The sequence below is a fragment of the Aplidium turbinatum genome, chromosome 13 (assembly GCF_918807975.1).
Source record: "Aplidium turbinatum chromosome 13, kaAplTurb1.1, whole genome shotgun sequence".
NCBI lineage: Eukaryota > Metazoa > Chordata > Ascidiacea > Aplousobranchia > Polyclinidae > Aplidium > Aplidium turbinatum.
The window spans coordinates 9,988,755-10,013,324 of record NC_137484.1 but is presented as its reverse complement, the minus strand read 5'-3'; the positions used below and the strand labels follow the sequence as shown (position 1 = coordinate 10,013,324).

Below are 24,570 nucleotides of genomic sequence, written 5' to 3'. Positions count from 1 at the left end.
CAAGGATGGTAAGTAGACCTATCCTAAAAAGTCAGTTTTTCTAGTGCCTTCCTATTTGCATTCTTCTGTAGCCTAACTCAGACTACCGTACCGTAATATTAATCAGCGAAATTGGAATTCTACATAAACGTTTTAAACTTGAATCACATCATTATTTTTAATTTATTATAAAAACTTGAAAATTTTGGCCATTTAGTACCTTAGTGATTGATTGTTGAAACTTTTATCTTCATTACGGTACCGGTACTAATAATTGGAAAACAAAAGCAATGAAAACCAGCGTAAAATTTGATGCGGAGAGTTCAGTACGGTGTCGGTACCTTACAGAAAATGACTCAGAAGAATTAAACAAAATGACTGAAAATTGCAAATTATGAAAAAAAAAAACGATCTAACCAACTGATGCAAAAAAATTATTATTTTTGTCATCTTCGGACCGAGAAAGATCGATTGATTCGATCCCTGACTTGACTGAGAATTTTCATTCAAGGACTAAGGAAGTCTCTTGAAAGGTTATTCCTGACAATTTCACATGGCCTACTTGCACAAGAATTAGATTGACATTTCTAGTGAATTTTCGGCTTTCCACATGTTACAGTCCTAGTTGAAGCGTTTTTCACCTGTCGTCGTCTTCGTGTGAGCCTCTGGGGTCGAGAGTCTATTCTTTTACCACCCCAGAATCACGATGCCTGTGAAGTTATTCGATCCACTATGACAGTCGCTAAACCTCTTTTAGGATTAAGTAGGTTAGTAGGCTGTTAATTCAGGTAAGCTACATTGTGGTAGCCTGTACGCATGCTACCATTTTTTCCAACCACAAAAAAATTCCCCAAATTGGAAACAAAATTCCTCCGTTTGGCGATGCTAGTCTGTGTTTGAGCAGTTAGCTCATCCGCCCCTGATAGCTCAGTTGGTTAGCGAGTAACTTCGTAAACGAAAAAGCTTCAAGATCAAGCGGTGCCGATTCGACTCTCGGGGTCTTCGCTTCAGCAAATCATTTTAAGGACTAGGCTACTTTCATTCAGCGGCACCTAACAAATGAAATAATTCTTCAGCAACAAGACTTCAACAACCGGAAATTTACTCTGTCGATCTCGGTAACCGGCCCTGCGTTGAAAGCCTGTAGGCTACAAGTATGCAAAACTACCAAGAATAGCCAAGTCTTTGTCAGTCCGAGGATAAAAGATTCAAAACCAAAGCAGTTCAGTTTAAAATTTCGTCACAGCTAATGAAACGTAAATTCCGATTTGGACAACCTGGTAGTAGTTATGCAAGCTGTGTTAATTGCTGCGCGGAAACAATCGGCCACCCCCACTAGTGGGGAACAAACCGACGATGGATTATGATGATGTTGACTCCAAGCAAATTTTGCTCATGTGACATTGCAAAGCCAGTGCAACATGGTGATAGGGCTATTGTTGCTAGTGGTCTAAATTATGTTTATCCAGCTAGAAAAACAGTTTTTATCCACGCGAAGGCTTACTCGCATGGCCCAACTGTTGAATTTTGTTCTGGTTGATAAGTTGCCGTGTATTCTGTAAGAATATTTTGGCACCTACTGTATTTTGGTAAGTTTTCTCTAGAAAGTACAATACATTCCAGCACTGTAATCCTTTTTGAAAGCATCACAACTTGAGTAAAGCTAGTTTCGATATTACATACAATTTTAAAGCAAGCCTAACGGTAGGCAATCTGCAATAGCTTAGGTCGCAAAAATACGTGAGCTTAGATAGCCTACTTAATGGCATTGCATTAATAAATTGCTCTCGGCTGCAATGTCTATGAAACCCAATGCCGAGATTGACACATAGTTGTCAGCGAATAGTTTTATTAAAATGTAAGAAATCAGAAAAATAGAAGCTATGAAATATTCACATCAAAGGTGTAACACAAAAACAAGGATTTCGTTGTCTGGAAAAACACCTAACATCAACGACCATCATCGCTTTCCGAGGCATTATTCAATAATATGGAAACAACGGCTTGCGCTGAAATACAAAAACAATAACATTAAGTTGAAGATGCTTAACTCGTTTACCTGAAAGCATTAGGATACCGTACTTTCTTTTACTCTCTCCATACAGACGAAGGGAGTGATTATTGAATTTAATTTTTCAACAAACGTTGTAAAAAAAACATGCAATACTGAAAAGTTTGGGTGTTCATCACGACAATTATCGTTTCTAGCACTAGTTGCTACGTTCATCTTATGAAATTGAAAGTAAAATTAACAACAAACAAGATGGTTTATTGCTTCACTGACGTTTCGCGCACCATAACAATGTGCATACTCAGAGCGAATAACATACAAACAGGGTTGCCAACCTGTCTTCACCAAAAAAAGCCAGACCTAGTCACAAAAAAAGCCAAAAAAAAGCCAGAAGAAAATAGCTGAAAAAGCCAATATAAAGTAGCTGAAACAGCCAAGAAAAAGCCAATTAGTATTCATTAAACATACACATATAAAAATTGCACAACCAAATAGTGTTCCACCGAACTTTGACTTCAGCGACAACGCAGAAACATAGTTAATGAAAAGACAAGCAACTAGAAAATTTTCTCGTTTCGGCTTCAAAACGACATTCGGTCGGACACTACAACCAAATATAAGTTAGAAATTACTGCTCCGATTGACGCTGACTGAATTTTTTTTCTAAAAAAAACGGGAAAGATAAAATTAAGCCAAAAAAAGCCAAAATTATGTTGGCTTTTTATTACGTTGACAAAAAATCGATGAAACATGAAAAAAAGCCAGAAAAAGCCTAATTTTTTTGGCTTTTTTTATTTAAAAATAATAAGCCAAGGGAGTTGAAAAACAGCCAGATTCTCAAAATCTGGCTTCAAAAAAGCCAAATTGGTCACCCTGCATACAAAATAAAATTTCACCAGGTTATATACTGCAGTGCGATTGAAGGCAAGAAAAAATAAAACACGCAATATTTTAAAAAATTGGCCAATGATTCCACGTTAAATTACGTAAAAACTTGCAACAATAAACATAAAAATTCGAAGCAGTGACGACCAACAGAAAAAAGTGCGATTGAAGGCAAGAGAAATAGAACACGATGTTTTAAAGATTGGCTAATGATGTGTGGTTACTTTCGACGTTAAATTACGTAAAAAAACTTCCAACAATAAACATAAATTCGAAGCACTGAAGACCACTAGAAATTCGAGACAAAATTAGATTGCAATAACGTTTCCAACTGTGTTTAACTCTTTCAGTGCCACGCTTTTTTTGATAAAATTTTCAGGATTTAGTTTGAGCAAAGGCTTTGATTTTGAACAGCTGTATTTTGAGAACCGTAACTGCTAGAAAAACAATCAAAACATGAAAGTTGTTGCATTTTCAACAGTCTTTTACAGTATGTTTACAAATTTTGTGTATTTTTTTTTTAAAATGCCTTAAATGACTAAAATTTCTGACAAACTACAAAAATTCTGTGTTTTTTTGACTTTTTTTCGCTTCCGTTTAGATATCGGAAAAAAATTTTCAAACTGCGAAAAACTTCACCGGTAGATGTCAGGCAAGTACTACGCTTGCCGCACAAAGGTTGTCACGGAGATGTTGATGCGTTATGCGAGGAAAGAACTGGATAAGCTTCACTTTGCACAAAAAATGACAGTTTTTTACAAAAAATGACAGTTTTTTGTAAATAATTGATGATTGCAGAAAAAATTTAAATACAAACCTAGTAATTTCTTTCCACTTTTAGACAATACAAGTCTTCCTCTTTCTAAAACAGTTAGATTCATGCAGTTTGGAAAACAATAAGACCAGATTTATCTATTTATCAAATGACATCAAAATTTTTGTTTTTACTACGTGATTTCACGTAGTAGGCACTGGCAGTGTTAAGTAGGCTTGAAGCCTGCACGTCGAGACAATAATGATTTATAAGGTTTTGGTAAAAGGTTACCGTCGTTCCGGTTGAGTACATTGCAATGTTTGGAGGTGATGTTGATGAAGCAACTTTCTGCGGTGGTGCGTTGATAATATTTACTTTCATTTTTCAAAATTTTTGTTTCTGACCAGTTAAATTTGTGATCCTCTTCTAGCATGTGTGAACAAAGGGCTGACTTTTCATGTTCCATATTTTTGACAGCTCTGCAATGTTCTTTGACCCGGGAATTTATACTACGTTCAATTTGGCCAATATAAACTGCGTCACAATCATTACACGGAATTTCATAAACAACACCACATTTATTATGAAAAGGGGTAGGGTCTTTTGGGGTCTTTCAATCGCACTTTTTCTGTTGGTCGTCACTGCTTCGAATTTTTATGTTTATTGTTGCAAGTTTTTACGTAATTTAACGAGGAAAGTAACCGCTCACACATCATTGGCCAGTTTTTTAAAATATTGCGTTTTATTTTTTCTTGCCTTCAATCGCACTGCAGTATATAACCTGGTGAAATTTTATTTTGTATGTTATTCGCTCTGAGGATGCACATTGTCATGGTGCGCGAAACGTCAGTGAAGCAATAAACCATCTTGTTTGTTGTTAATTTTACTTTCAATTTCATCAGATGAACGTAGCAACTAGTGCTAGAAACAAAAACATGCAACGCAGACCAAAGCCAGTAATAATGTAAACTAAACAATTAAACATGCTTGCATAATGCATTAAGCTTTATGCAAACAGTTTGAATGAAGCTGTTTGTACTTGAGCCGCCGTAAATTTATCAAAACTTATCTCTAAAAACTACTTTTCAAAAAATATAGCCGCCTTTAGCTTGTTTAATGTTTAGTCATAGTTGAGAAGGAGCAATCTTCTACTCGACTGCCGAGAAACACTTCGTCGTCGTCGTCTGAGCTTATGGGGCCGAGGGTCTATCCTTTTACCACCCCAGATTCACGATGTTCCCGGACTACACTGGAAGGCTGCTAGAGAGCAGCCAGTCTTTAGTTTCATCATCCATGACACGCAGACCTTCCACTCCGTTAGGTGGCTTGAAGATGGTACAGTCATTGATGATGTGGTCTGCGGTCTGTTCCTCGGCACCACATTCACAGGAGGAGGAAGAAGCCATTCCCCATTGGTGCATGGTTGAGCGGAAAAGCCCGACGCCTGTACGGAGACGGTTGAGGCGCACCCATGCCTGTCTCTGTAGTGTCAGGCCGATGGGGCGTGTGTCGGCGTCGGGGATGAATGAATGGAGTCTGGTGGTGCTTGACCTCCATTCAGAATTCCATTTATGGTCCGCCCAGGTAGCCGCAGAGATGTCTTGTTCATCAGCTTCGTTGATCAGAAGCCGAGCGGCTGGCACGAATGGGTGTCTTGATTTCAGTCGGCGGGGGTGCCCGTTTGGGAAGGCAGAGATCTTGTGGTGGAGAAGATGATTAGGCTCCAGTGCCCGTCGACCGAGGGACAGAGTGGCTTCTTCGCGACGAAGCTCAGCAGGTTGGATGCCAGCGAGAATGGGGAGATTGTCCAATGGTGTGGGACGCAGGCATCCGGTCACTGTGCGCAGGGCACTGTTTATGGCAGTGTCGATGTTGTGGCAGTGAGCACTGCGGCACCAGACAGGTGCACAGTACTCTGCTGAAGAGTAGACAAGGGCTAAGGCTGCTATTCGCAAAGTGTCAGCCCTCGCCCCCCAGCTAGAGCCTGCCAGGCGCTTCAGTAATGCAGCGCGGGATGTCAGTTTCTTGCGCAGTGACACCAATTGGTGGCGGTATGTGAGCGATCTGTCTAGTGTCACCCCAAGATACCTTGGCTCGGGGCAGAAGGACAGAGGTTTTCCGTTGTTGTGGACATGTAGCTCACGATCAGCTTCCCGATTGTGTAGGTGGAAAGCTGCCGCCACAGTTTTGGTTTCGCTGAGTTTCAGTCGCCAGTTCTGGAGATAAGCTGAGATGGTTTGCATGTCCTGGCTCAAGGTGTCTTCGAGAAACACTTGTTTCGTTATGATAACTGATAAAACGTCTTTGGCTTCTGTCCGCAAAAATTTACTTTGCATTTTCAATTCAAACCCTCATTATGAGATTATCCGGTCATCTTTTTCCATCTACCTGTCTATTTTATCTGCTGGTTTTAGTTTAATCACGTAGACTGATCACTGATCAGCCTTTGGTATGCTTCTGTTGAAACAACCAATTTCAAAAGTTTTTTTTCTAGACGTTTTAGAATGTCGTGTTGTATCTTAAAATCAGGGCTAAAGTTGCAATTAAAATTACCTCCCCCCTACTATTAGACTCCTTTAATGACAACCCAGCCAACTACACAATTTTTAAACACAATTAAAAGACAGCAGCGGATCCAGAAAAAAATAAATTGAGGAGAACGGCAAGTCTGTTTGCCAAATAAGCACGGTAAGAAATGCATAAAACCAGCCTCAAAGTGAGAACAGTTAGCTTGGGATGTGGGGGATGTTTATAAAGAAAATTCGTTGAAGACATGGTAACATGTCATCCTCACCCTCGTCTCCCGAAGACACAGAGGTAATTGATAGCAGCCCGAACATTTACTTGAAAAAACATGTTGCTGAAACTGAAGCATATGCACACTGCACAAGTTATCGCTTCACAATGACAACTGCTCCATAAGAACGAAAACAAAGCAAGCATACCGTCGTGTGACGCAGAACATATTTGAGCAGCATGATGACGCGCCACTAAATGGCTCGAGCATGGTTCAGCCATGAAACGATCGTCGACTTTTTTGACGTGGTCAAGCTCGATGAGGACTTCTAGCATGCTCTTCAACACAGCATGCTTCAATACAAAGATAGCAGTTAATACTGACAAAGTCATTATTTCATACGGTAAACGTAAACGGACGCCCAGGCCCAGGGTCTCTTTTGATGCGTTCAAGGCAACTTAATCTAAATCTTAACCACCAACCATAAGCTTGAATATGATAATTAATACGGATATAATCTTGCTCCAATATCTACTGTAATTAAGCCACGTGATTTCGCTCACAGGTTGAAGTGATTTCAACATATTTTTGTTTGTTTTTTTAAACAAATATATTGAACAAAGTTTCATTTAAAAAAACAGCTAGGTCGCTGGACTTCGAATGCAACACCACAGATGTAACACTTGGTGACTAACACCATAGATCTCCTTAACACAAGAGCATGGAAACTTCATGCTCCATGCTCTTGTGTTAACACCGAGCATGGAAATTTCCATATGCAGACATTGAGTCAATGCAAAAACTTTGTATTTGCCGGAAATCTGGAACGTTCGTGTTTTGTCGCTCAACTTTTTTTAGACCTTTGTCATGTTGGCACGTGTCATTTTCATACAGAAAATAGTATGGTGAGATGGTCAAAAAGGTAAGATGGTCAGAAATAAAAGCAAATTAAACTGAAAACAAATCGAACCTTTCGTTTGCGGTCCTTCCGTAGACGATCGATAGATGTCGCCAGAGCCGCATATTTGTCGTATTGCGAGCGTGACGCGTTGCACTGAGTCGGCATCTCGTTGGGGAAGTCAAAGTTCAAGTCACTGAAAATATCATCATGAAAACATCATAAATGACTCGTGAAAACGTGATAAAAAAAAAACAAAAAAAACTTTTGAATGTTCATCTTACTTTTAGGCTAAACATTGAAACTGTTTCGTTTTCGCTAAAGTCTTCTCAAAGCATAGGCTGACACAAGAAAATCGTGATAGTCACAACACTTGGAGGTTTAAACATCGTTTCAATACGTTTTCAGCAGTGAAAATAACAACCAAACAAACCATGGAGCGTTCTTCCAATCAGCTTTGGCGGAATTGGAATCGTTGAGTTGATGGAACTTGGTCAGAATGGCGACGGCTCTCTTCTGTTTGGTTTCAGAAGTCTGCAAACAGAGCAGAAGATAACAATGTCAAAAGTGGGCACAAGGAGTGGACAATAGTTGACTAAATGCAAGCTACACGCATCACCGTGTGAAGAAGCGATAAAGTTGCGTTTAATGGATGAAAGTGGAAATCGTCACTTTGCCAGAGAGAATAGTTACAGTAAAAAAAAAGTACAAAAGGTCGAAAATGTTTCTCAACATCGTTCAGTGGAGTCCCACTCAAGGTCACTTTACGAATTCATCCTTTGTCTATTTCCCGTTCTCTCAGAACTTTCTTTCAATTCTGTACTCAACATAAAGTGGGAAATGCCGCATTGCTTCTACATTCGATATAATCATTTTAAACTTATTTTCATCAATGCAACCAACAGGAAGCTACTCAACTGCAGAATGCTATACTCGAAAAATAGTGAAATACCCGAATTAGTAAATATATACTGTTATGCTTCCGTTTTACCTATCACTTAATCATATGTAGCACATGAATAGCAAAAGAACATTATTGTCATGTGAATATCACATAATCAAGGAACTGTAGTTATGTAAAATTCAACGGTTTACCTCAGAATGGTGATGATGGTGAGCAAGAAGCTTTTTGTTGTACCGTTTCATCGCTTGCGTTATGACTCCCTCGTGCATGTGACCATCGGTGTCTTCTGATTCTCCATCATGCGCTGGTGTGCACGAAAACAAACCGAATTTTTTAAATAAAATAAAGAGAAACACGCAAGCGCAGTCTCTTATCGCCATCATTGAAGGCGTTACCAGAAAAATCATTGTTTTCAGAAACAATAAAAGTAATGGGATGTCGCATCTGAATCCATGCCAATTCAGTCGAGCTTTACAAGATGTTATGAAAGCTTATCAGCAGATAACTACAAAGGTCTGTATATCGCTGGCATCTGATGCGTCGCAGTTTGTTTCAATAAAATGCCACAAAGACGAGTTTCGTCCGATAGAGATGTTTTCGTCACACTACAACATCTTTGATAGCAAGCGCGACAAAACTGTTCCATTGCGTTCATTTGTGTGAAATAACAAAGTTGACTGAACGAATTTTCTTACAAAATATTTTACAAATAGAATTGTTTCAAAAAGGAATAAAATTATGGTGGAACTTGTGATAATGAGCAAGTAATGCTACGATTGCGTGGCCGAGTGGGGAAAGCGCTGGTGCAACGTGCGAAAGAGCATCGGTTCGACACCGCCCCAGAGCACGCGATTGTGTCTTCGGAGCAAGACATCTAATAACATACCAATATAATGGGAGCAGATGGCCCTTCTCTACTTCTCATCTAACTGTTAAGTTGCACCTGTCATCACAGAGTACTGTATGTTGTCGCAATGGGCGCAAAATAAAACATGGCTATTATAATCCTTGTAATCTTGAATACTAACGTTGAATGGGTGATTGAATTCAAACATGTTTTCTTACCTTTCAACAGGGCTTGGAACTTGTGTTTGACGATACCTCCGAACATTACAGGTTCACGTAGCATGCTGACCTGCCTGCGCACCACATGCCACCCGTCGTATGCTGAACTTCCTCCATCACCTTAAATACACGATTGCGTCTGTGTTAGAGTGGGTCTTCAAAGCCTTGAAGACAATATTGCTAACTATGCATCGCTTCTTTATATGATCCAGAGCGAAACTAGAGATACATACCTGGCACAAGAAAGTCATCTTCTTCACCTTGTATGCAACCTTGCTCAGGTGACATTGATATGGCCTCTTTTCTAGTTGTTTCCACGACTGGAGTACAGGGTTCTGAACAAGGTCTCTTGTTTCCTGTGACGTTTCCAGAAACCACTTCATCTAGCTTACTTTTGGAACTTTTCTTACTCATTGATTGTTGTTTTGAAGATGTAGAACTTGTCTCTTCAAGTTGACTGGGTTGTTTTTGGCGTTTCTCTTTCAGCCGTAACTTCGCATGCATTGATTCCTGCGTACGTGGCCGTTTGCTCGGGGGTGGCAGTGATTCAGTCTCGTCAGTGTGACTATGACGTGAAGCTGTGGATAAAGAAATCTAGAAAATCTTTTACACTGTTACGTATCAAAAGCGAATACCAACAGAGATGTTTAAAAGATAAATATTCTCAAGCCTATTTGTTAAATCAAAGGAGTTTTTTGTTTTGTGAAGATAATAAACTAAACTTGATACTTTGTTTTATGTTTTTCTAATCATGATTACACGCAGAAAAAGCCCGTTCTCAACTTGAAAATTAAAATATCTTAATTTTACTTCGGTCAAGTGTTACAAACAATAATTCATCATTATTACCTGTACTATGTTCAATTCCAGCTTCTACAATATCATTACAGTGTTTAGAAAGAGAAGTTGCAGCAGTGTTCTCAACAGAAATAATCTGTGTGTTTACGTCTTGCGGAACTTCAGCAGCGGTAGTTGCATCAATTCTTGCAGAACTGTTGGCTTCCAAGACTGCGACAGCTGGTGTAGATTTCCGTAACTTTGTCTTCGTCTTTGCTTCTTTTTTCTTTAAGCTTTTGCGATGTTTTTCTTTTGCACTTGATTTTGTCTCAGCACTGGCCTTCGCACTGAAAACGTTCCGATTTTCTTTCTCAGCATCACTTGATTGAGTTGGTGAAGTTTCGTTGAAAGGTTGCACTTCTCCTGCAAAGGTTTTCCGCCGTTTTCCACGAAAAACCACATTGTCTTGTTTTGTTGGTGGTTCTAAGAACAGTTGAAATGAAATTGGTTACATGGATGAGTTTCACATTATGCAAGGAAAAAAATCTCTATAGCAGCGGTCCCCAACCTTTTTTCTCTCACGGACCAGTTTTAAATTAAAAACGGCTTCGAGGACAAAGTTTCGCATTAGTGCAGGAAAAGCTATAGGTCTAATTGTATATAGCGGTTTAAATACAGTTAAAGCAAGATTCCTAAAATAAAATAGACAATGTATGAATGTAAAAGTTGTGATCAGAAAAGGAAACTAGCTTAGCAGGGGGTCTGGAAGGATTGCTCTCCAGAAAAAATTGACTAATTTAATGATGTTTTAATCGCTTTTTGAGCACGTTCAGGGCCAACAATGATTTTTTGATCAAAGCGCACAACCACTCCTTGTATTTGACCATCAATTTAAAACTGGAATTTCTTAAAAACTTTGAGTGACAAGTTTTGATTTAAAATTGAATTTACTTTTTAAATGCGTTTTTAGTTACTTTCTTTTGCGACTACAAAGGATTTCAAAAATATATTTGTTGAAGGTTTGTAGGGCTCCTACACTAAGTATAGTGTGGGTTTGAAGTAAAATTTTGAAAATCCAACTGAGGTGCCCCCAGCCCCTCACCTTTTGTATACAGCTCATACCAGGCACATTTAACCTCACACATGAAATAGGCTAATTTCATTGTAAGACAATTATTGTTAGCAAGGTGTGTACTTCAAAATATTTCATTAGCAATAGTATCTTGGTTTTTGAGAGGGCCCTCAAAACTTTATCAGTAGGCCTATTGTTCTGCAAGTTTACTGCTGAAACCATGCGTTCTCAATGTCACCCGATAGGTTGATAACATGGGATTAAGCGAGCACAACGAGCGAGAAAACTTTGCAAAAACATAGAAAATTTATGTGTTTTTCAATTTTGGGGGAATATATATACGGTACCCGGTCATTTGGTCGACAGCCATTTGGTCGACAGGACGTTTGGTCGACAAGACATTTGGTCGACAGGACATTTGGTCGACAGGACATTTGGTCGACAAACATTTGGTCAACAGGACATTAGGTCGACAGAACGATTCATTTTAGGGCTAGGGTTAGTTAACTAACCTTAACCTAACCCTAAAATGAATCGTTCTGTCGACCTAACGTCCTGTCGACCAAATGTCTGTTGACCAAACGACCGGACACCATATATACATAATTATACAATACATGACCAAGTGCCCCTGCTTGAATCCTTTACTACATTGATAGATAAACAACAGGATATATGTAACATTCATTGTATGGGTGCAATTGTTTTTCACTGTTAGCAATTCCATTGCCAAGGACATATTTTTAACACTCGCCATTTTGCATATATGGTCTTGAGACCAGATAGCAACCTTTTTGCAACCCGGTGGTTGGGGACCTCTGGTCTATAGCTCAAACCACATTTAGCTTACTTAATTTATCTAACTATACAATTCAGTTGTAAATTTTAATTTGCTTCTAAACATTTTATTGTTATTGATAAGAAACACTAAATAAATATGTGCTAACAATATGAGAAAAACATAAAACAATTTAGAATTATTAAAATGAGTTGTGTTGTTTTGGGATGAGAGTGGTGTGTGTGATTACTTCAACCACTGTCGGTTTCGACTCTATAAATCAATCTTCTCCACAATTCTCAATCCCACACAACTTCTTTCAACTCATCCCAATGTCTTCCCATTCTCAAATGGCTCTTTCCTCTTCCTCCATCGAACAAAGCAAAGATGATATCTGTTTCCATTGACTTGCTTTGTATTATGAGGCCAAAATATAAAAGTTCTGCTTCACAATTCCAGTTTCCAGCATCCATGGATAATTGGATATATTTAAGCAGTGGGAAATATATTTCGGCCTTCTGGATCTCCTGAGCACAGTGCTCATAACTACACAGATCTGTTTCAATTAGTAGAAACAAAAAAATAAATATTTAGTTGCTGAATGCTGGTACATTGTGAACAGAGACTATAACTGCTTTCACTTGGCATGCTGTCAGCACGTAGACAGATGCTTAACCCAGAAAATAGCAGAGGTGTGTCCATCCTCGATCCCACCTGGTTTCCAAATGCCAGGGTGCAACTCAATAAAACTTCAATCACATGTCCTGATCCGGATGTAGAGCCGCCGATACCAACCCTCATAATATGTCAAATGAGGTGTGGTGAGCCAATTATTCACAGTTTCAACAATCTGACATATTTGGCGACTGGCGTGTCAATGGTCACTTATGTTTAGATTGTCATCGAAATCAGTCCAAGTAAGCTTTTAACCACAATGTAATGCGACGGATGCCTATTAGGGTGGAGTGAAAAAAAATTTTTTTTTCAAATCAAAAAATCAGATTAACCAAAAGTGGTGTATGGACCTAAAATCAACTTCTGAGAAGGTTTTGGGTTTGTGCCACCTACACCCAGGTGGCCCATAATTTTTAAAGGTCATCCGAGGGTCAAATTTCATGAAAATCCCATAACTTGGAAACCGGTTAAGCTAGAATGTTAGTTTTTGGCTTCAAATTTCTAAAAGGTCCATGTTTATATATGCTCTAATGCAACTTTGATCCATTGACTCTGATCCATTGCAAATTTGGGCAAGGCTGACTGGGCTTTAGTAAAGACCCTTGCCAACCTTAACCCACCACTGTTTGCAATGAGTGTTACAGAAACCATGACACTCATTTATAACTACACGTATGCAATAGCTATACACAGCACAAGTTTATTGAAATAACTAGCAAAGCAAAATACTGTATATATATTAGTTTTGCTGATACTGGTTCCCAACAATTTAGGCTTATTCAAAACATCACTCCTATGAAAATGCATGCTTGATTGTTTATTAATTAAACACTAAATTAAGAATTTGGCTATGTAGCGAACTGTTGCTCTGTATTGAATCTCTTCATAAATTTTCACGATCTTATTTTCTGACGTATATGACCGTCCCATGTTTCAAATCCGGCGATAACTGATGAAGGTTCGGTTACCAACTTTATGTGCCTTTCAACGGCTTGGTTGTGACATGGGTGCTCGGGTTTTAACTTGTTCTGTCTAAAATCTTCAATATCTTCACTCTTCAAATGTTGTAATGCAGGCGGCTCATACATGGCTTTCAGATTCAAACTGGATAATTTATAATATATATATATGATATATATAATATATGATACAAGTACTTTAGCAGTTGGATTAATTTTTGGAATTTGAAACTTTTGGACTTTTGATTTGAACTGTGACCAAACTCTTCAGTGGTTGCCAATTCTTGAAGGTCGCTGCCATCATAAACACAATCGAATGCCTCATTTTCAATGACATACTGTCCTGCTGCTCGTCGCATGCTGCTAAGCACCTTATTAACCCCAAGCCGGCGAACGCTTTAATCGTCATCAGCCAGCATTGCCAACAAAACATTTTCATGGTGCGCAAAATATGCATTTCTTTGAAGAACTTTCAATGCAATATCTGGTACATTTTTCTTTGGAAACTTCACCACACGATCAACAATATTGTAGAAATTTGTTAGGGAAATAGACTTTGAGTAAAAAGTTAGGGAAATAGACTTTGAGTAAAAACTCCACCATAGTGCACAATGTTGGCGATGCATTTTCTTGAGACACATAAGTAAACGCAGTATACGGCACCCGAGTGTTAACCAACATGAGTGACATAATCCACCAACTTCTTACAGCTCAAGGTTAGCATCTACACATCCCAACATGACAGCAAAGCTTATTCGATACGCATAATATTGGTCACTGCTTAAATCATCAATTACGTCATTCGGGATAACAGGAAACTTTGGGTTAGGAATAACCTTGAACTTCACCATGCTCCATTCAGAAACTGCACCATGTAACTTTTTACCCAGAGGTCCTGAGAATGAATCCGGACCTGCTGTAAGACCATCCAGTTGTTGGAAAATGTACCTTAGTGGAAGCTCATTTAAATGGAGCAAGCATACAACCCATTGCAATGTGCGGCTGCGCCTTGCCCAAATTTGCAATGGGTCAGAGTCGAAATATATTTTTTCTGACTTTGATAGTCCTGATGTTTTCAGGTTGAAGGTTTTCAATATTTTTTCACCACATGATAATTTTTATAATGCGACCCTGATTGTAAGTAGTTTCTTATAAATTTCGTGGAAACCAAAAATGTAAATTTTGAAACTTAATGTCAAATAACATTGTAACATTATTGCATATGAGCCTTTGGGCTCGGGTTCCAAATAGCGACTGTCAATAGAGCGACCACACGACAGCGATTAATTAAAAACAGCGACTGTCAATAGAGCGACTACACGACAGCGATTCATCAAGAACTCGATTAATTAAAAACAGCGACCTCGAAATTTGGCCTCCAAGTCAAAACCTGCTGACTGGCATGATATAAATCCAAAAATTATGAAGTCGCTATTATGAAGTCGCTATTATGAAGTCGCCATTATGACAGTCGCTGTTTTGACAGTCGCTATCCGGCCTGGATGCCGAGCCTTTGCTACATTATTTTTGTCATTGAGTTTTTTTGTCACATATCCATGATCGTTGCTTGCATATCCTTTGTACTAACTACTTAGAAAGTATTTTAAGCAGTACTTAGTCAGTTTGTACCTATTATGCCTTAACACATAACTATGGGTGCAAATAGTTCAAATATAGCATTTTCACTTCTTCACGATACATAGCTTTCAAACTAAAACGTCATTTTTTATTATTATCAGCTTATGTAGTTAAAATAGAGACAAAAGTTGCATTGGAGCATATATAAACATGGACCTTCTGGAAATTTTAAGCCAAAAACTAACATTCTAGCTTAACCGGTTTCCAAGTTATGGGATTTTCATGAAATTTAACCCTTGGATGACCTTTAAAAATTATGGGCCACCTGGGTGTAGGTGGCACAAACCCAAAACCTTCTCAGAAGTTGAGTTTAGGTCCATACGCCACTTTTGGTTAATCTGATTTTTTGATTTGAAAAAAATTTTTTTTTTCACTCTATCCTACATCCTAATGCCTATATTCGTTGTATGACTAGATGTCTTCATGACCTGTATCTGTATCGATGCTACACTGATATGATAAGCAAAATGCAATTGCTTGCTGTATTGGTGAGTGGTCAGCTGGTTATAGTCATACAGTATAAAACTCCTCTCTAACTACCAGTGCAGTTCCTTAGTGCAATACTGCATGGAATATTAATGCAAAAAATTACATGAAGTAATATTACCTTGAGACAAGCGTATGTTTTCAGAACTAGCATCTTGTTGGGGAAAATTATAGCGGTCTGCAAAAATATATGCACAGTTTACACAGCAATCTGAAAGCAAACAATTCCATTACTTTTGTAATTTTTTTTTGGGAAATCTTGTAAGTGCTTTTAAAGCACAAAACAGCTGATCGCTTTTTCATTCAGTGGATGTTAATAGACAAGGTAGGCTATACACTTAACCAACCATCTGCAAGCATTGCAACACATGAAGAACAGAGAATTAAGTTTAAGTGCAGTATGAAACATAAACTAAACACTTGCAAAGATACATTCCTCATAAACAGTGAAATAAATCAATAAAGTCTCACCATGATCCAAGGCTGGTTGAGTGTGCCGTCTCACCTTTTTACTGTGGAATAAAACAAGCTGAGTTATTTGAGACATCGACATTAGACAAACCTTGTCAATTGTATGATCAATTCACAAAGGTATACACAATACAGCATGTGCTTAACTAGAATATGCAATAATTTGGCTTTCAGGCTAATTCATAATTCCATTGTACCGTAATAATGTTCTGTACTAGATCTATTTTACAGAAGAGCAATGCCAAACAAACAATCTAAGCATCGCACGAATCAAATCTGCAAATGACAAGTTAACTGAACAAAATTTTTCTTAGGGGTATGAAGACTGAAGAGGTGACATATTGAATCAAACACACAAAAAAAAGAATTTTGTAAGGACCAACAAAAATACGAGTCCAACTAAGGCGAATGCTAAGCAGAGTTGTTGACGGATATGGGTGACACAAAACAATCCCCAACTGGTTGAAAGTCTAGAAAATATTGTATGGTACCTGTGCTGTTTAGTTGAAGCTGTGAGCGACTCAGGCTTGAATTGTGAAGAGATTGAGTTGAAGTAGCGGTGCAGATGATCACTTACAGTTTCCGACTGATCGTTCAACCTTTGGATGGCTGCTTTGTCAAACAATGTTGTCAGCGACTTTGCTGCTTTTCTGAAGACAACAAGGCTTATAATTCGAGTCAACAAACTCTGAGGTTACCTTAATCATATGTCACATGCTCTTGAAAGTAGCCCATATCGTTTTACAAAAAGCAAGGTCTCATATGCACCATAAGTATACAAACTCAGCACAAATACAAGGAAAAGTAGCAAAACCAAAATGCAAAAACTATTACATTGTTAAATTTTGTTTTAGAATTAAGTAATATGATTACCTTGCACATTTGTACAACCATCAATCCTATTTGAAAATTGAATGAGGTTGTTTACCAGACATTTAGTTAAATAACATGATGTGTTCTACTGGTGCAAATTAAGCTAAACCAGGGCTACTCAACTAATGTTACCAAGGGTTCAGTTTGACAAGTTGAATATTTTTTGCAGTCCGGTAAATATTTTACATGCAACCATGAAAGTTAAACAACTAGTAAGCCTATGAGCATCGAAACACTTTTCTGGTAATATGTAGGATTAACACAACTTCGATTTTTCTCAGACACAAAGAAAAAAAATGTATTGTGTTTCTTTATACTGTAGCCGGAGAAACATATCCAAAGTCCCCCAGCTCCTTGGATAACCACAATGAAAAATATTTTTCCCTAGTGGAAATCTGTTTAAAGAAGCCTTGAAATGTGGAAATTCTTCCAGAAACCCGAGGTCCAGCTTCAACACCAAGAAGGTCCATATTCAGGCCGCGGTCTGCTAATTGAGTAGCTAAACTATCACACAATGTATAAAGTGACAATCTGTTTTCATTATTCTTTAATTAATCACAATGATGGCATCTCTTTTCTTGCTATCTACAAAAAACTTTTGTATCTAAGTGCTTATTTGACGTTTTTTTAAATTGGTTTCATGCTGATTGTAAACTGTGCAGTAGTGCGTACACAATTCGATTCATCATGACTCATACCGTTCACTCTCTTCTCTGCCGTTATTGAAGTTTCTTGTTGATTGTTAACATTTGAACTCCCCTTTTTTTCTAGTTCAAACTTTGAGCACGATAGTTTTTGTCTAGAGCCTGGTCTACACTACAAGCCCGAAAAGCACAAACGCCTGCATTGCCCAGCCTCGACTGACTAAAAACTGTCTACACTGGCAAATTTGATCTTGCGACCGTGTGCATTCAAGCGCTAACAACATCACTTTCTGCTTGGTTACGTCATCTAGCTCAAGCCTTAAAGCAGCCGGCGGCCATGGCCGCTAAGTAGTGCTTGAATGACCGCTGGTGCTACCTTCTCAGTCGGCCAATTTGGCCGCAGATTTCTTCTAGCTAATTATTTAATTTTGCAATAGAATAATTGTGGATTAACTGTCGAAAATATCTAGTATCAAAGAGTGACGCAGAATTAGGTCAGCGCATCATAATCACCACTGTTGTATTGTGAGGGAACATTTGCTATTGTATGGAAAATATCCAGCTGCGATCTCCAGCTATGAGTCTTGTTTGTAATTCCCGACGTTTATTTTAACAAAGTGTTAATCCGAAGTGCTCATTTACATTGGCTGGCAATGTTGTCGTTTTTATGTAGATTCAATGTTGTCGACATTGAATCGTTGTTAAAAAGGAGAACTACCCAGACAACAAACTTCGTCATTTTTACCCTGATTTAACGACTGCAAACGTAGAATCAATGTAAAAATGACGGATTTTGTTGTCTGGGTAGGTTAGTTGACATCCGAGGGGAACACGTGTCTTCAGAGTTGAGAAATGTTTCCGCTGTGTGACTTCACACCCTAAATGGTGACATTATAACGGTATAAATGCCATGGTCACAATTGGTCAGGTTTATGAAAGGTGGTATTATGCAGTTGAAACAATTTAGTGTCGTTAGATGGTCCCGCAATACCGGATTACAATCCCGATAAAGCAGTTATTGCGTGGTACAACGATTCTATAGCAGGACGTCGCCCACACTTCAACAACACTAAGTGATCATTTTGGCATTGTTGCAAGTTTAATTCTATTTACTTGTGCTATCGTTATTTGTATTTTGGCCTCCAAGCACGCAGATTTGGCCGAGAAGGAGCACTCGGTAGGCCACGATGGCTGCCGGAAAAAAACACGAGTTTTAAGGCCTGTAGCTGGAAATTCGCCTTCAATTGATTCAAACTTATCAATCAAACGCATCCATCACTGTACTGACACAGTGTAATAGGTCAAATGAAAATAATCCAGAATAGTATTGTAGACCTAGAGCTATCCTATAACTTGTAGAGTTGAACCCTGCAATCAATGCAAGGCTAGCAGGTAGGCCAACCCAAGTTTGACCAAAAGCCTAGTGAAGTGCCACCTTATCTAGGGATGTGCAATTCAGAATACCAAATCCAGAAGGATTCGGATCCTAAACTATCCGAATCCAAAACGGCAATAAAACCGAGTAATAAGATTCGGTTTTAAAGATATGCATGAGTCTTGTGCAAGCTGTCAGCTTGAGACAGTGAACTGAAAAAAAGTGTGGTTTACTCACTTTTTTCTTTGCACTGACACCATCCGCAGTTCCGCACTTTCAAAAACATTTTGCATGCGTTGTGCGCGCACGGCGCATGCAACTCTACGTCACTTGCTCGCATGAGCAATCAAAGAAACTAAGCGCGATTTTCTTCACGCTTTGTACACATGCACAATCGTGCAATGCTTTTTTTCAATCCACGTGCGTATGCGCCTCTGCGATAGTTTGACTGGTGGGCGACTGGGCGTAACAACATTGAGCAGATGCCCCTGCTAAAGGAGTTGGCTCTGAAATATCTCAGCATACCTGCCACATCAGCACAGCTTCCGAGCGACGCTTTTCCAGTGCGGGCTTGACAGCAACTAAGCTGCGCTCCCGTTCAGCGTTGCCAGATGGGGAAATAGAATATCAAATTAAAAGATTTTGGTGAAATTTAGAGGTCTTTATTGCCAAGCTTTTTGACCTTGGAACCAGATAACTTTTTGGTGAAATCTGGTGAAATTTTCCCCACTCAATTTTTTTCAAGAAAGTTTTTTCATTTTTTTAAAACTTTTTAGCAAATCTTTGCTCGTTTAGAAAACGTTTTGCAAGATATTTGCGTATGCGTGATGGCAGTGTCTTATGTCTTAAAAACTATTTGTATTTTAGGCAAAATTGCTTTATTTAGGGTGTTTTAAATATCTGGTGAAGTTTTAGTTACTTTTTAGTGCCAAGCGGCTTCCATTATCTGGCAACACTTCTCCCGTTTGGCTAGCAGTCATTTAGAATGCCTTAATGTGTTGCATTGCAACAAACATTTACTTTGATTGTGTAGCTTTTGTTTATGAATTTTTTTACTTTTTACGTTGCTGGAGCCTGGAAGTTAATAGGATTCGGTATTCTGGATTCGATTCTGGATTCGGTTTAGTATTCCGAATAATTCTGGAATAGTGATTTATTCTGAATTGCCCATCCCTAACCTTAACTAAACTAACAGCTAAGTAGGCCTATGTACTTTTTTAAACCTAACCTTTTAATTTTTATCTACACACATCAACTAACCTATTAACTGAAACAGAGTACCATCCTTCCAGAAAACTGAAACTGCCTTCCCACCAAAGTTCCACAAAATGCCAAGACCTGAGTCCTGAGCTCAAACTAAAATTTGCGCCAGAACTTTGGTCAAGCAAATCTCTCCAAAGCGTAAAAAAGCTTGCGATGACCAGACATTTTCAGGCCGACGGCGTAGCTGTTGCTGAGAAGCTTTGTGTTAACTAAACAAAGAATGAGCCACACTCAGCTGAAAATATTTTGTAGTGTAGACAAGGCTTAGAAGTTGAAGTTAGGTAGTCACTACCTGGCCTAGCTCCCTGAAGAAGTCAGTCGTGTCTGATTGACAAAACGTAGAGATAAAAGCTGGGTCACTTTATACATCGTGTGATATTAATTTGCACCAGTAGAACGCATCATGTTATTTAATCAAACCTAGTTGTTAACAGTAAAAATGAGGGGTAATCCATATGCTTAGTCATTTCCTCAATCTAGGCTAGCAAGTAACGTTCCCTAAAACAAAATTTAATGAGGTGAAGTACAGCAAACGGTTGTGCAGTAAAACTCCGGAATGGCCTGTTTCGGTGAGTCCAATCCCTTAACGGGGGATTTTTTCAATTTTTTTTTTAAATTATCGGGTACCGTAGCCTAATTATCATTGTCGTTTTAGGGTTAGGGGTTAGAGGTTAGGAACTCACCGAATCGGACTCACCGAATAGTAGCAGACCCGTAAAACTCACATGCAATTTTGCCTGGCAAACATGGCTGCATAAGTTATTGGTGAATAAAAATTCATTTACGGTTAATCTTAAATTCCAATGTAATTGAACCTAATTAATTACAATTGAAAAAGCAAAGTAACAATCTTTATTCAGAAATTGTAAAATAAAGTGTGAATGATTTTGGTCTGTGCTCATTGTGGCAAAAAAATACAATTTAAGATTGGGTTGCAAAAGACAGTTGGAGCAGCAAAAAGCACTATCAAGAGAGCCATTTTAAATTAGAATAAAGTTTCCAAAAAAGTGGTGCAGGTCCTGCAGGGGTGTCGCAAACTAAGGTCACATAGGATCATATTTGCAGACTCTAGCCTACCAAAGAGCCATGTCAGTTGAAGCCAAAACAAAAGTTGTAAAATTATTAAAGCTAGCTTTTCTTTGCTGTTAAAGTTGGAAAAGAAAATAGCAACTTTATGCTCAAATGATTAGGGGATCACAGCCTGAAAAGCCATATTTACTATGAACAGCAAGAATAACAACTGGGTATCAATTATTATATAAATATTAAATACATACTGTAGGCCTACCTTCTTTTTTCAGAGGTCATTTTGTGTGTAGTAGTAGGGTAAACCTTGCAAATTATCTACAAGATAATGCAACATAAACAATTTGAAAACATCACTGTGGAATGTAGATGGTAAAAAATAGACAGTGGCTATTTGACCGGCTCCGGTCTTAATCTGAAATACTATTTGACCGGTCATAATGTATTCTTTTTTTCTTTCAAAGCAAAAGACGAGAGGAGAAGAAAAAAGTGCCTATATATTATCTAAATTCAATTGTTTTATTCAATCAATCAATCATTTTATTTTTCGTCATTAACGCGTCCGGGACGAAAAAGATACTAACTACAAAAATCGATATAAACCTACCAGCACGTTAACCAACGAAAAAAGGTGGCAAAACCTTGAGAGGTTTAAAACATGCCTGAATGAAAAATTATGTAGTAGGCTATATATCAGTAGTTAGCACGGCCACAAAACCCAAAAAACAAATAGCAAAAAATAAAACAAAAACAGAGAGAAGCACACATGTAGTAATGAATGACAGCCTAATGAAAAGTGTTGTGGATTGATTTTGCCAGAGTCTGAGCATTCAACTGAGTCAGCGGCGCGTACCGGTATAATCTTTCTCGGGCTGGTATTCCCAAGGGTATGAGTTCGATACTACCCAGAAGCGTTCCATTTTTAACTAAAATTGCCTGCTAAAAACACTGCCTAAAAGTTAACTGAACATTGATGCGGAAAACATTGATGAGGAACATGGTCGTCACATCCTCTTATGATGAACTGAAACTTACCCAGAGAAATTCTCTAATTTCAGAAAATTAAAAATACTCTAGATAACTTTATTACTTATATTTGAAAAGACATAAAAAAGCTAGTCGAATTGAAAATTGACCACAAAAATTGAGTCACTTCGGGTCAAAATTTAGTTTAAAAATAAAACGCTTCCGGGTAATGATAGTATTGAACTCATTCCCTCGGGAACACCAGCCCGAGAAAGATCATACGCGCCACTAACTCAGTTTAATAAAATTGTTGAATTTAGAAGATATATTTTCTTCTCTCCTTGTCTTTTGCTTTGAAAAAGAAAAAAATGAAGAACATGTCATGATTGGTCAAATTTAAAAGACCGGAGCCGGTCAAATAGCCACTGCCTAAAAAATAACTAGGCAATTTAATTTGAAGTTAAAAACTTTTGATTACATAAAATACTTTGTATTTTACTCTTTCTTCTTGTATAGGCTAAAGCTGTTGTGTTGGCCTGGACCCAAGCCTTGTCAAGCATTTTCCCAATGCCACAACATAAATTTCACAAGCCGCTCACTCATTTTATGAGTCATGCATCTAGTGCAGGGTCCATTTTTCACTAATCTTTTCAGAACTTTGACATTTCCTTAATTCCAACCTTTCATCCCTAACTAAAAATTACTTCCTTCTTGATAATAAACGAAAACTGAACTTGTGATTTAGTCAACAGCAACAGCGCAACTGCGTCTGTCCAGGGTTGTCAGATTTTGAAAAAAAAAGTAGCCAAAAAAGTAGCAAATTTGCTCCCAAAGTAGCCCAATTTATAGCAGCGGGGCGCAGGAACTATGTTTTCCAAATTCTGGGGAGCTTCGTCCCCCAGACCCCCCATGAGACGTTCTAACACTGCCACGTCTACAATCTTTTGGATGTCTCTGTTAGGCATACGGTACTTCATAACAGAACTGTTTAGCCTCAGTTTTGTCATGCCTTCTTGCCTCCATCGCCCGATTGTAACCACTTCTTAAACTGTTTTTCTTTACTTTACAGTGCATGTTTCGTGGAAATTTTTGCTGTATTTAGCCCACTTTACCATTAATATCAGCAGTACAATCTACAATGTAGTGTTAGATAGCAAACAGAGTTACCGGTACAGTAAGGCACATTCACAGCAGGCTCTATCGCAGGGGTGGGGAACCTGCGGCCCGCGGGCTAAATGCGGCCCGCGTGACTGTTCCATGTGGCCCGCGTCAATATTTCTTTACCCAAAATATATTGAAACAACAGCTCAAAAAAGAGTAGGCTAGGCTCTGCATTCTCGGTATATTGCGGATGGCCTTCTATGACTAGTTAATCCATCATAGAAGGCAATTTGTAACAACAATGTGACCAGTTATTGTTAATCGGTCAGTTATGCCATTCGTGAAAAGTGTTTTGCAGAGTAGCCTACTTCTCAAATTAGCAAAATTTTACGTTGTATAATGGCTTCTGCAAAGAAAAGAAAAATTAGTGATGAAGGCAGAATGTTCCAGAAAGATTGGACAAACTTGTACTTTGTTGAAGTAGCCTAAGTGGCAAACCTGTGTGCATTGTTTGTGGTAAATCTGTAGCAGCAAAGAAAAAATCACATTTAGAGCGTCATTATGACTCCTGCTATTTGAAACAGCTAACAGGGCAGGCGAGGCAGAATAAGATTAATGTCCTTAGAAGAGAGTTACAAGCGCAGCAAAGCACTTTGTCAAGGTAGGCTACTGCAAACAGGATGAAGATATTGTCAGAACGAGTTATGAAGTTACCATACTGAACTGATAGCAAAGAAGCTGAAACCACATGCAGATGGAGAATTCCTGAAAGAATGCACTGTCACCGCTGTCAAGCTACTAGCTAAAATTTCGAAATTTTTAGTGGCCCGCCTGTGTTATTTCTCATTTTATGTGGCCCGCAATACTAAAAAGGTTCCCCACCCCTGCTCTATCGGGTACGGATTAGATTCTCACTACTTTTTCAGCACACTACTTTTCAAGCACTGACTTCTACAGTAAGAGTAAACTTAGTAAACTGTAAAGACATGGAACGTAGATAACGTAACGCTAGAATAGACTAGAAACTCACTCAACTATGTCCCTTGCTACGTCTTGGAAACATGAGAATGCGCTGTAAAATTTGTAAATGACAAATAAACTGTCAGTAGACTGCAAGCGAAACTTACTTTAGTAAGAAATTTCCGATGTAAAAAAGTCGCAATCTTGTTATATTGTCGCCAATCTAAATTTAAAAGTAGCCCAAGAAGTCGCAAGTCGCCAAGCTCAATTTTT

General features: G+C 38.5%; 1 protein-coding gene across 1 annotated transcript; it reads right to left on the bottom strand.

Annotated features, from left to right (window-relative positions):
- Positions 1–1,817: 1,817 nt before the first annotated feature.
- Positions 1,818–24,570, bottom strand: LOC145782491 (uncharacterized). The gene is made up of 13 exons (XM_082594289.1): positions 24,465–24,570; positions 21,533–21,588; positions 16,581–16,739; positions 16,090–16,130; positions 15,740–15,796; positions 10,083–10,493; positions 9,467–9,811; positions 9,234–9,353; positions 8,360–8,472; positions 7,698–7,798; positions 7,337–7,460; positions 6,575–6,719; positions 1,818–1,988 (listed from the first exon to the last, which is right to left on the bottom strand). The coding sequence occupies exons 2-13, from the start codon at positions 21,550–21,552 to the stop codon at positions 1,930–1,932; spliced, it is 1,695 nt and encodes a 564-aa protein (XP_082450415.1). The 5' UTR covers positions 21,553–21,588; positions 24,465–24,570; the 3' UTR covers positions 1,818–1,929.